This window comes from Lineus longissimus, chromosome 5, assembly GCF_910592395.1.
Source record: "Lineus longissimus chromosome 5, tnLinLong1.2, whole genome shotgun sequence".
NCBI classification, from domain to species: Eukaryota; Metazoa; Nemertea; class Pilidiophora; order Heteronemertea; family Lineidae; genus Lineus; species Lineus longissimus.
The window spans coordinates 4,815,910-4,829,408 of NC_088312.1; the positions used below are offsets into that span (position 1 = coordinate 4,815,910).

Here is a 13,499-nt window from a genome sequence, read left to right on the forward strand (position 1 = left end):
GCGGGAGGATGAAGACGACAAGAAAAGACAAAGTCACAATCAAGACCACCTAGAATGGACAATCAGGATGAGCAGGGGCGGATGGACTAGGCCTAATCATCATTTTCATCAAAAAGGGTAGCATCACCATATACCATGTGTCTATTGTACACTAGTCCATAGTCCGGGACGATCGTTGTCATGATGTACTCTGTCTCTGCGTTAGTAACTACTCAGCGTTACCAGTGGTTAAATTTGTGCACTCCAACACTGGGTACGTAAAGTTTGTAAAAATATGCAAACTAAAATATATGCTGCAGTGCATAACCCATCTCCTTTTCGCTTCAATTCGGCCCCGAGCTATATTCTGAGTACACACTACAGCCTTCAGCTCCACGTGCGCAGGACTACTACTTGCAGCTGCCTCCCTCTTTCGGTTGCTAGGGAAACCGATTGCGCAATACCATTTATAGTTGTTATCGTCGTTGCTCTTATTTACCACGCAGACCGTACAATGCGCGGCACTGCTATGACTGGCTCCCATGCCGACTTAACGGCGGTGAACATCAGCCATCCTAAAGTCTCATCCTGTTGAGGATACATAATACGCAAAACGCCGGCTGGTCGACATAGCCATGAAATAATCAGGAGTTCATCCAAATTTTCCACACAATTTTTCACTGATTAACCTTTGAGTAACCTTTTATTTAAAATGATGAATAAATCGACAGGTATTCGACACTACCTATTTTTAAGGTCGATGGATAGAAAAAGCTCGATACAAAAGAAGCGGCGACCTCTGGTGACGGGGCGTCGATCGGGGGAGGAGGGCATGTTGAGGGTTAAGATGTCCAGCAAGCAGGCTGTCAAGAGTTCCGCCAGTCGCCACTTTGTGTTGGTAACTGTGGACATGCTGGCGGATGACTGTCTTGTTGATGGAATCGGAAATGATGAACAACAACAGTTTTAAGGTCATACGAGCTTGAGTACGCTATTTATTGTGAGCCAAAACGTCTAACCATCAAGAACAAGGAGCCAAACAACATTCATAGGCCTACTTCTTGCAGTAGGCCCATGCAAGTCTAAAAGGTCGAACACCAGTAACTGCGTAAAACTGCTCGCGGTCGGGCTTGCGGCATCCACTCTATGGTTGGTTGCGACACTTTCTTTGTTCTGATCATTCCTTCAAACGGACATAAGTCCCCAAATAACATCCCAACTTAGCTTATTATATCAGTATACATTGCAAGCAGTTTCAATATCAATAGCGTTTTGGTTAATGTCTACTGCCTCGAGAGTGTAATAAAGGGTTTCTATGTAGGCAGCAGCAAGTAACCCAGTCAGAGTCTCTTATAGTATATCGATTAAGTCTCTCCTATCTTATATTACATCAAACTGGCCATATTCTCACCAGGACTATATTTACAAATGAAGTCACACGACCAAGACCCCTAACTGTTTGCATAAGCCACCTGAATACCCTCCTGCCTATAGTCTTCGTATATTTCATTTAGCCAATCGATGACTTTCTTGCCATCATTCTGAAGCCAATCTATATTGGTTTGCATCACCTCAAGGGCCTGCTCTATGAAATATTTATGCGATCCATCCTTCTCTTTCGGGTTTTTCTCCAGCCACTCCAGGAGCTGAAATAAGAAATTATGTGTAGTTTGGTGGCGCTGGCGTGAAAAATGTAGGTGTTTCCTTTATCTACTCGAACATTGCGATCAAAAGCATCTTGACACTCAAGATGCTGAGACTGCAACATCCCTACGATCTCTTGCACTGTCATGTTACATGCGGATCGGACACATTAAGGGAAAATCCACACCAACATCAATTTTTTTTTCGGACATGAATCCATGTGTTCTTTCGTCGACCCTGCCAAGAGACCCAGGATCCACCGTGTCAAGAGCGGACCGGGTGCCAGGTTGACTGACCGAGCCCAATCTAGTGTTCGTCTTGTCTGTATCGGGTTTTGACGGCGTCTTATCCCTACATGTTATTGACCGACATCTATAGCTACAAAACATGGAAGAAGTCAAAAAGCAGTCAAAACCACACTTTGTATCTCAATCTAGTTCAGAGTTTTTGAAAGCATCCGTAGTCTTAACTGCTATTGAACAATAAATAAATACCATATCTTGATCTTCTTTAGTCGAAAGTTTTTCACAGACTGAATCCAAGACATAGTTTCTGAAGAAAAAAAACGTGATGATATTACCTGTGTGAATATTTCCTGTAAACTACATGTATATGAAAGTAACTGACCACTCATTCTGACCCATCACGGGGCCAAACTAAGTCCGTGGTATGATGGAAGAATTACTTTATTTACAGAACACTGGTTAATTGGTAAGATATGGGCGGTTATTTCCGCATAAATAGAGGTTGTCTCAAATAGACATTTTATGTCGTGTTATAACTCGAATAGACGTTTGGTGGCGCTTTTCAAATAGACATACACTCAAAAAGACGTTTGGTGGCGCTCGTATCTCAAATAAACATATTGTCGTGTTTTCTGATTTTTGTGTATAACTCAAATAGACGTTTGGTGGCGCTTTTCAAATAGACATACACTCAAATAGACGTTTGGTGGCGCTCGTATCTCAAATAAACATATATTGTCGTGTTTTCTGATTTGTGTGTATAACTCAAATAGACGTTTGGTTGCGCTTTTCAAATAGACATACACTCAAATAGACGTTTGGTGGCGCTCGTATCTCAAATAAACATATTGTCGTGTTTTCTGATTTTTGTGTATAACTCAAATAGACGTTTGGTGGCGCTTTTCAAATAGACATACACTCAAATAGACGTTTGGTGGCGCTTTATTTGAGATACGAGCGCCACCAAACGTCTATTTGAGTGTATGTCTATTTGAGATACGACACAATATGTTTATTTCAGGTACGTCTCCGTTAAAACGAGCGCCACCAAACGTCTATTCGAGTCATAACACGACATAAAATGTCAGTCTATTTGAGACAACCTCTATTTATGCGGAAATAACCGATGGGCGGTTATTTCCGCATAAATAGAGGTTGTCTCAAATAGACATTTTATGTCGTGTTATAACTCGAATAGACGTTTGGTGGCGCTTTTCAAATAGACATACACTCAAAAAGACGTTTGGTGGCGCTCGTATCTCAAATAAACATATTGTCGTGTTTTCTGATTTTTGTGTATAACTCAAATAGACGTTTTGTGGCGCTTTTCAAATAGACATACACTCAAATAGACGTTTGGTGGCGCTTGTATCTCAAATAAACATATATTGTCGTGTTTTCTGATTTGTGTGTATAACTCAAATAGACGTTTGGTTGCGCTTTTCAAATAGACATACACTCAAATAGACGTTTGGTGGCGCTCGTATCTCAAATAAACATATATTGTCGTGTTTTCTGATTTGTGTGTATAACTCAAATAGACGTTTGGTGGCGCTTTTCAAATAGACATACACTCAAATAGACGTTTGGTGGCGCTCGTATCTCAAATAAACATATTGTCGTGTTTTCTGATTTTTGTAGGTGACCAGCCGACTTTAATACTAGTCTGGACCACCTTCTTTTGTTCTCAGAAAATAACACATATCAAATACATGTATAACACAGTGAAGATGAGAATAATGCAAAAAGGAACATACTCTCGTGTCTCGTTCCATCTCTCGAGGACTATTTTAAGCGCAACACGACCTCCGACCGGATTTTTGGCCACGTTCGAGAATACCGTGTATACGTTGCTGCCACGATCTAACTCGAGCTCTAAATATCTAAAACAAATAAGAAAGTTAATGAAAGATACCAATCTTTTCAGGTTTCACTTATTCAAACAGAATCAAAGGAACCCATACATTAAACCGTAGACGAATATGTGTGGAGAAGAGGGAACAATTAAAAGGGAGCATTTATGGAGAGGGAGAAGCTTAGAAAATAAGGTCGGACTATACATGTTTTTTATAGTGATATTCGTTATATTGAACGCCAAGAACCGTTTAGAAAAGAACACAACTAAATAATTTGCATATAAGTACAGGCGATCACCTCAGAACCACCTGCAATTTCAGTACAGTATATCGGCCGAATCAGAGGCATCCTGAAGCTCAGGCCAACACTCGGCACTATCGACCGTGTTCGAGGGGAGGAGGATACGGCTGACTGTGGATTTTCGAGAATGACTCAGTGGCGAAACAAGGCCAGGCTTTGATGCTTTGGCGACCTCCTTGAAACGCCACTGAGGCCAGCCAGACCTGCTTACTTCTGAGCATGATCAGCGAAACCATGGAACGACGTATTCAACGTTGAGAAGTTGATATACCATGTATCAAGATTGTTGACCATGTTGACACGTAACAAGACTTCGGTCTACATGTATTGATTAAAATGAAGTAAACAGCTCACCTCCTAAGTACCCATTCTTCTCTACTACAAGACAAGCCCAAAGTAATATCGTTGACAAGGGAATTATAGACGCCACCATTTTTTTGATATTCATGAAGATACATAGCATAGACTTTGTCCCAGGTATCCACAGTGCTACTCTTTACTACTGAGCAGTAGACAGTCCTACGAGCTTCCGCCGGAATTCTGGAATCAAGAAATCGTTATGTCAAACTAAAGCCTGAGAAACTATATTTTACCATGGCGGGCAAATACGTCCCTGAAAATGTGGTGACCGATTTTTACCTCACGAAGGCCATTACATCCCCTCCCTCACCTCTAGAGCCAAGACAAAAAGGCTTGCTGCAGGCCTATATGATGTGAATAATGTGCACGCATTTCTAGACGTTTACATACAAAGTAATTAACATCGGACCAAATATCGATCCCTGAGGAACTCCACGTAGTCAGCAGTAAAAACATCTAAATCTAAAATGACGCACGGCACATCAGATTGAGTCGATGATTACTCCAAACGATGGATCATATTGTGAGATGGATCATCATGTTAAAAGGTACCGATTCCTAATCACAGTTCTATATGATGCTTTTTAAGTGAAAAGCAAGAAGTTTGTATACACCTTGCACTGGGTTGTTTATAGCCATTCCTACTCACGGTGTGGTCGTCGCATCCTTGAACATGTCCTGTGCCTTTTTCAAACAAGGCTTATAGTCATAGTGGCAAACTGTCGCAAGTATCAGGCCCATCAGCTCCCTGAAAGAAATATGATGATCTGAATCGACATGTTCACACATTATTTCAAATCATACATCTTAAAGGGACATACATGTAGCATGCAATATGTTGGTTTTTTACACGAATTTGACTTCCAGCTTGATAATGACTTCTCCAAACAGGATCACTGAAGAATCACTGAACTACAGCATAGCTACAGTGCACTTGAACTGAAGGTGCATTTAAAAAAAAACAACCTATTCTATCGCAGCTGCCGGGTCACCTTACTTGCGATGATTGGTTATGCCTTTCTCTGTCGCCACATCCCACGCATCGTCACTATACATGTGTCCAATTAACTCCAAAATGTAGGTCTGAAATGCAAAAAAACCGTTCAATATCCGATAATGTTCCGATCAGATATGTAGAACTCTCCTGCGTCCATCTTCGACCACCAATAATTCCAATTTTTGCTCTATAAAAACGGTAATCCCGCAGTATAGATCATGGCCATGACCTTGGCCTAGTGTACGCTGAAAAATAGGTCAAACTGACCCACATTTTTGTCCGATTCCGAGACTGCATGATAAACAATATTTACCCTCAGCACTCCATAATGATCCGTATATTGTAGTTTGTCACCGTAGCGTTCGATAGCATTAATGAAAGCAGTCCAAGGATTGGAGTCTTTTTCATTTTTGAGATAACGGGCCAACTCCAAAGATTTGGAAACGTGAAGTTCGCCGGATCTAGGTAGAAAGGTAGGATATAAGTAATGGTTGCTACGTGTACATATGTGATCTGTCGGGGAGGGGATGGTGAGAAAGTTTATGGAGTAAGTGAAGAGGGCCCAAGAGACATTTATTTAATTCGGCCGACTGCAGCGCTGATTCGAAGTCTTTAAAGGAGTATAGCAAAGTGGTAAGATAATTTCCTGATAGCATAGTATTATATAAATCGTAAAATGTATCACATTAAATACAGGAGTTCTAACTCGTTTTACGGTTAACAGAAGAATGGTTGTAGAATCCTTACTTCACAAGTAAAACTGTGTCGTAAATAATCTCAGCCCGATTTATTGGAGGGATAACCTGAAACAGGTAAAATGACAATGTATCATCAAAATACATCAACGTATTACACAGCAGGTCTTATAAAGTGTTGAATGATGAACCTGAAATCTCCGTAGGCCTATGGTAGATAAAGACGGAGAAGTCGCGTGGGTGTCCTGATATCGTTACCAAAATATATTAGGTAAAAATATGCTGACATGGAAGAATTACCGTGTGGTCCTTGATGAGTTGCTCTGCCAGTAACTTCCAATTCGATTCATCATAATTAACGATATAATATCCCTTCATACCGTGGTTACCAAGGATCCAGGTTGTGTCAATATTATTGGTGAAATCCAGTTCGGTACTCAGCTCAACTAAAGAAAGAAATGTTTAGTAATGATAACATAAGGAAGATCTCAGGTGGTTCCCTCAAGAAAATCTCTCCAAAATTGACCAAAACCTTATCCGAATGCTAAAGGTGGCTCGTATAAAAAGTGACGGAAGGTTTGATATATTTCCTTTTATAGAATTCAGAGCAGTAGTGCCAGGACCAATTAATGATGGAAGTCTGTTTTAAGAAGTTTACTTATAAGTTAGTTTCCAGTCACGAAATGTACGCGTATCCCAAAAACGGGTGAACATTCTTCATAATTAAAATCATTACCTTCCGCGCCATGCATCCAAATTGGCGGAGTTTGAACAGCCTCTCCTGTCGCATTGGTTGAGATAAACAGTGGGATAACCCAAAGACCTCTGAAAGAAATTGTATAAAGTAAGTAATGAGGGTGGTTATCTAGTTGCAAGCAGACCCAACGTCATTCATAGACCACTACTATATGTATTAACGTATGGCTAGCTTATCGAACCCATGTTGACGTTATGCTGTGGTTACAATATTTTGATATTAAAATATTGTATTTCTTGTGCTGATTTTTGCACAATTCAGATGTGCTGAAGCGGATGAGCTCAGACAGCGGATGTCAACCCATGCATGTTGAGTCAAAATTTCCTTCCCGATTCCTTACCCGAAATGTGATTTAAACTTGTCAGGAATTTCTTTCTTGGGGTCTACGAGGTAGCGCGACTGATTGAGCTTCAAGCCTGTCTCATCATGAAGGATGGTCAAGACTGGGTAGCCGGCCTGTTGGATCCAAGTAGCCATGAACTCGCCAACATCTACATTCCTTAGATGCAATTGATCGCTGAATTGAAGAGCCTGAAGAAGACGAAATAAGTGGGGAAAACAGAGTATTGGTTCATCCTTTCTTGTGATAGATGCGAAATTTATATTCTTTGTAGCGTTTCCTAACCTACTGTGAAAATGTATTTCAGACGAGTATAGTATTGTACCCTGCGCATGCGAGTCGTTCCAAACAACAGACAACAAAATGAGTTGTCGGGCTCATACCACAGAACAAAATGAGTTGTCGGGCTCATACCACAGAACAAAATGAGTTGTCGGGCTCATACCACAGAACAAAATGAGTTGTCGGGCTCATACCACAGAATAAAATGAGTTGTCGGGCTCATACCACAGAACAAAATGAGTTTTCGGGCTCATACCACAGAACAAAATGAGTTGTCGGGCTCATACCACAGAACAAAATGAGTTGTCGGGCTCATACCACAGAACAAAATGAGTTGTCGGGCTCATACCACAGAACAAAATGAGTTGTCGGGCTCATACCACAGAACAAAATGAGTTGTCGGGCTCATACCACAGAACAAAATGAGTTGTCGGGCTCATACCACAGAACAAAATGAGTTTTCGGGCTCATACCACAGAACAAAATGAGTTGTCCCCAACAACAAAGTTACGCTGGTGAGGTAGGCTTTTAGTGTGGTGGCACTTGGTCTGGCCCAGGCTATGAAGCAAGGTTCGTCTCACTAAACAGCAACGTTTACCTCATTAAACGCGTCATACAGATCATACTGATCAGCGTTGCCGAATTGATGCGTCTGAAGGAAAATCTGTACGCCATGTTGGAATTCCTTCTCTCCTATCACACCTTCCATCATCTGCAGAACCAAAGAACCCTAGAAAAGAAGGCGATGTGATCAGGGTATATACTCCAGAGAGTGCGAAATGTTATACATGTAGATATTTTGTTATAGATCTGTTGCATTCACAAAATATTGATGGCTTGTTGATCCTGCTAATCAGCGCTCGGTTACCTTAGAAAGCATTGGGTGCACTGCAGAGCCAGCCAGCCAGCCAGCCAGCTAACCGAATGTCCGCGATCTCGACGGTAAGCTTGACCTACCTTGACGTACGTGATGGAGTCAAAGACCTGGTCGAGTTCAGATTGTCTGACCACACTGTAGTCGATGGGATGAGAGTCGTGGTAACCATCCATAAAAAAAGCTTGCCTTCGCTTATGCACGTGCGCTTCGACCTGAGGAGGATAACAAGTAATTAGCTCAAAAAAAAACGAACGGACCTGATACAAAGGAAAAACAAACTGATCGAATAGTGATTGAATACAATTTAGCGGACTTTCGACTGTATTACAAAATGTAACGCCAATGGAGTGAAATTGTATTGAGACAACACTGATGCACAGGGCGCATTGTGATATGGCAAGGACAGAATTCATCAGGCTTCCTCCCAGGCCACTTGAACCATGAAGCCTTATCACTTACATTACTACTTCGAAACTTGGCCACTTACCGTGCTACTCCCCGGTAAGATATCTTTTGTACTTTTAAAGGTCATAAAACTAGTCATGGCTTCGTTGATCCAAATATCATTCCACCATTTCGCAGTCACGAGATTTCCGAACCACTGTAAATAATGGATAAACCACTGAAAAGGTGTTCGTCCTTAACCATCTCGTTCTATAAACGAAAAGTTGGAATTAGCAATGTTCTTCTCCAACCATTTGCAAGGTAATACAGCCATGCAGTGGGCGTTCTCCCCTGACTGGCAAGTTTTGACCCGAAGCAATTCTACAATTTCTAGTTCTACAATTTGATAGATAAGCAACAGCAGTTTGCAGTAATAAGCAAATACATGTACAAGTATTCGCCTCCAACCAGTTGATAGGAAGGCCCTTCAGTCTACGGTTACTCCCCATTAAAAGCACTGATCAATCAGCAAGTATTCTTCTTCTACAAACTGATATGTTTCTCTATGACCCAATACAGTCGAGTTAAATGAGTTCGGTACAGTACAGTACAGTAAGAATGAAGAAAGCGTTTGTACAAGTTTTAGCCAAAATAGTCAAAGAAGGGAACCAGTATCATGGAGAATGAGGTAATGTATACTAATAGTGTGCAGCCAAATAAGTAAACATGCATGGGGAAGGAGTTGGTAAGGATTGTTTGGCAAATAAGAAAGAGGAAGGGACCTTACCTGGTGAGCTACTTCATGGATGACTACATGAGTTACAGACAATCATGTGTCGTAGTTATCACTTCCAGGGTCGAGCGTCAGGCAATATACTGCGAAGGCGATCAGGGTCCCAGTGTTCCATTCCGCCACTAGCGAAGTCGGCAAGGCGATATCAAACGAAAAAATTCATGCCGTCAAGGAATTTTAAGACAAACCCTACCTGGTGAGCTACTTCATGGATGATAATTCCCGTTACTGTTTCCCAGGTGTTGCTATCGTCAACTTTAGGATCGAATGGCAGGCAATATGCTGCGTAGGTGATCAGCCCCCAGTTTTCCATTCCACCCCAAGCAAAGTCGGGCACGGCGATATGGTCTAAACGAAAACACTCATATCGTCAAGGAATTTTTAGGACAGACTCACCTGGTGAGCTACTTCGTGGATGACAACTCCCGTTACTGTTTCCCAGGTGTAGTTATCGTCAACTTTAGGATCGAATGGCAGGCAATATGCTGCGTAGGTGATCAGCCCCCAGTTTTCTATTCCACCAGCTAAGAAGTCAGGCACAGCGATGTGGTCTATGTGCAAGCAGTCGATATGATGCTGAGAAATTTATTTTCAAAACAATACTGGATTCTAACCAAAGAAATTTCTGGCAAGAGTATTCTTAGGTCATCCAGGCAACTGAGCTTGACTGCATCCATTCGTACAATGTAGTTACATGCACATGTTTATACTAAACTTCCAAACTTAACTCCTGCTTTGAACTTAGTAGAAAATTAGGCAGGTACATGTACATTGTTTCTATTGCACCGTCATGAACTAAGGTCAAATCGTTTTATTCAAATCTTACAACGAACTTACCCATCTTGGGAAGGGTGTAGTTTATCCCGGTATATTCTGTAAACCATTCTGTCGTCTTGATTGCTGTCTCCAACGCCAGTTTGGTTTTGTCCAGCTCCTCTTCCCGCCACCAGACACGAACCTAAAACGAGTGAGGACAACTGATCGCATTTACATTCACCGACCACTTTAACTTTCAAAAATCGTTCAGCTCAGATGAGTTGGGGTTCATTTACCTCACTTGACGAAGCTGGTCGTATCATGAAAACAACAGAAATGACAGAACTCTCGTGTGTCAAACTGAGCTACCCTCTCCTTCTTCTTCTTCAACGTTCGCTCTGCACCAGAAGGTGTTACTATTCAGTGATTATTCCACCTCCAAGGCGGGTTGCGGAGAGGTTTTTTACATGCAACTATACGGTTAGGCACAGCTATCAAGACGATCTCGTTTCTCTTTTTAAATCGCGTTGAGTGAATATCAATAGTTTTACCGAATACTGTACTGTATAGTACACGACTTTTTTAACATCAAACTTCTTCTTTTTCACTTTTTCACTTTTTCACTTTCTCTTTTCCATTCCCATTTGACTGTACACACCTTAATTCCATCCTTGGTGTACCCCTGCGTGAACTTGTAGTCCGTGATGGCGATAGCAACGAGGTAGGTTGGCATTACCGGCGTCTTGTCAAATGTATCGGCGAACCATCCATTTTCCCTGGGGAGGTTGGTTAGAAGAATGATTTTGAGAATACATGTATAAGACATTAATCAAATGGATCACTGACATGTAAGACGAAGCAATGTTTTTTGGTCGTTTGAACTAATATCGTATATACCCCGTCCAGTGTCAATGTTGCATAGAGAAAGATTAGTTATAACTGATACTGGGGGAGAGGATATTTTGAAGGGCAGCAAGCATAAGCAATGTTCAGCCCTATCAGTTGATTATGGTTATCACGTAATCTTTAACTTACAACAATTCCGATTTGAGCTGTGGCATGTTGGACAAAGCAACGTGAGATGATCTCCTCAACACTGTGATACTGAAGGTCGCCTTCAAGGCAGGTTCGTCAAAGCAAGGGAACATCCTCCTGGCATAGTTAGGTTCCATTTGTGTTATAGCCATGTAGCTGAAAACGGAGCGAAGGGTGCAGAAAGTACGCATGCCTTAAAGGGAGGAAATATTACGCGGACGTATCATATATATTTATACATGGAAAGGGAGTTCGTGATCGGTGATTGCCGCGCCAAATATGCGGCCAATTATTGAAAATCGGAACATTTCACCCAAAGAGATGAAGGGAACACGTATAACAAAGGTAATGGTTAATCCAAAGGGTTACTCAAGAGAGGTTCCGCAAACTGACGAAAAGGCGAAAAGACGTTTGCAGCATAAACTTTATCATCACTTTTGCACCCAACCTCAAACAGATAATTAACTTACTGTCGTGTTCCGTTCACCACATATCCAGTAAGGTAGAGGCCATTTAAACTCGGCACCAGCTTGCCAGTAAAAGATACTATACTTATGGTATACTCGTCTCCTTTTTTCAGTCGTCTGTTCAGGCGGAAAGTGACAAAGCTTCTTTCTTCATCCGTATCCATGGACGTGACCTTGAATCGGCCTTGACCTCCAGATAGATGGACATCATCCTGGATTATATGGAGGTCCATCACGTGGAGCTTGATTCTGTTTGTTGGACGGCGACATTTGAAATGAATGGTGACGTTCCCTTCGAAGTTGAAATTTGCTATCTCTTCTTGGTAAATGTCTGGTCTGATAGTCAGGTCGTAATGGATCGGAACAAGGGTGTCCTGGAGCAGGTTGTGGTTGTTTTTGGCGGGGGCATAACGCTTGTAACGATCTATAGGATGAGAAACAGGCACATTTGCAAATTGGCTTTTCTTATGTTAAGAACTACATGTATACTCCGGACGCAGTCGATCGGCCTTGTCTCTCCCCTGTTATTAAGGATGACGACCAGACTGCCAAGGAAGTCTATAAAGAACGTCTACACTATGCATATAATCCGTTTATACCAGTATACACATAAGCAAGTAGAAGAAAACATATAGGAGAAGGAGTTAAGGTACGGTTTGTTTGTCAGTTGATGAAAAAGAAACACGGATAAGGTGATGTTAGGCTATATCAATACCTGCTGAGTAAAAAGAAGAGGACAGGTATGGAAAAATTGGCATGGTTTGTTTCTGATACTAAACAACATCAACGGTAATTTGCGTTATTTATACGGAAGGGATGAGAGAATGTTTTGATAAGTTTCAAATGAGCTGTGGTGTAAAATATAGTTATGAACATGTACGGTCATTTCCTTCGTCGGTAAGCCAGTTTCGACGTTGTCATTTTTGAAAATGACAAAAGTACTTGTCTCCTAAATCCCCTGTGCCTTTGCCCTGTCGACTGTCTAGATTCGGGAATGGAGGGGTCATGCGGAGAATTATATGCCTAATTAACTTACTTCGCTGCTGTAAATCTGGATGTGGCAATACAGCCAGAGCTAGCCCTAGAAAGTAATGAATATGAGTTAGCAGAACGGAGCCGGTGTCACATCTGTCAGTGTTTGCAATGCTTTGCCCCTAATAACTTCAGGGTGCGACATTTCAGCAGTCGCGAGGGGAGTCGGCAATATTCCGTGCGGACAACATATCCATACCAATGACGGCGTCTCACTTTAGCAATAGTGAAGCCGTTGGTTGGCTGGTCCTGCAGCGGATGTCAGTATTCCGTGCGTGTGCGGCAAGGCTTGTCGAATGCATTAAACAGCTACATTCCCTCAATAAACCCTTTAGGTTTGAGAAAGCCTACGTTTGTCGTTTATGACGTCATGCCCTTAGAACAACCATTATCTGAAAGCTTACATTGTACATATATACCGTTAAATCCAGGTACATGTAATACGTCGTTAATTTGTTGGATATGTGGCAGGACTTACCGAAGAAGCACACGAAAATCAATGCTTGGTAGACCATGATTACTGCTGAAGAATCATGTCCATCTCTCCTCTGGCTCTGACTGCAGTCAAAACAAGTAGCCTACATTAATAATCGGTATCCGATAGACCTTGGCCCCTCTTTGCCTAAAGGTTAGAGCCATTACATTGGAATAAGGCCATGGGAATGAAAGGCCCAGTTTTTTGTCGAAATAATAATGTGA

General features: G+C 41.7%; 1 protein-coding gene across 1 annotated transcript; it reads right to left on the reverse strand.

The window, feature by feature from the left end:
- Positions 1–949: 949 nt before the first annotated feature.
- Positions 950–13,353, reverse strand: LOC135488487 (aminopeptidase N-like). Its single transcript, XM_064773111.1, has 21 exons — positions 13,279–13,353; positions 12,805–12,849; positions 11,772–12,192; positions 11,302–11,457; positions 10,925–11,042; positions 10,348–10,468; positions 9,704–9,858; positions 8,821–8,934; positions 8,414–8,545; positions 8,055–8,186; positions 7,175–7,365; positions 6,814–6,902; positions 6,378–6,523; positions 6,130–6,185; positions 5,696–5,843; positions 5,383–5,468; positions 5,035–5,133; positions 4,380–4,565; positions 3,626–3,751; positions 2,118–2,175; positions 950–1,625 (listed from the first exon to the last, which is right to left on the reverse strand). Exons 1-21 carry the CDS (start codon positions 13,313–13,315, stop codon positions 1,431–1,433), a joined length of 2,811 nt encoding a protein of 936 aa, XP_064629181.1. The 5' UTR covers positions 13,316–13,353; the 3' UTR covers positions 950–1,430.
- Positions 13,354–13,499: the final 146 nt, after the last annotated feature.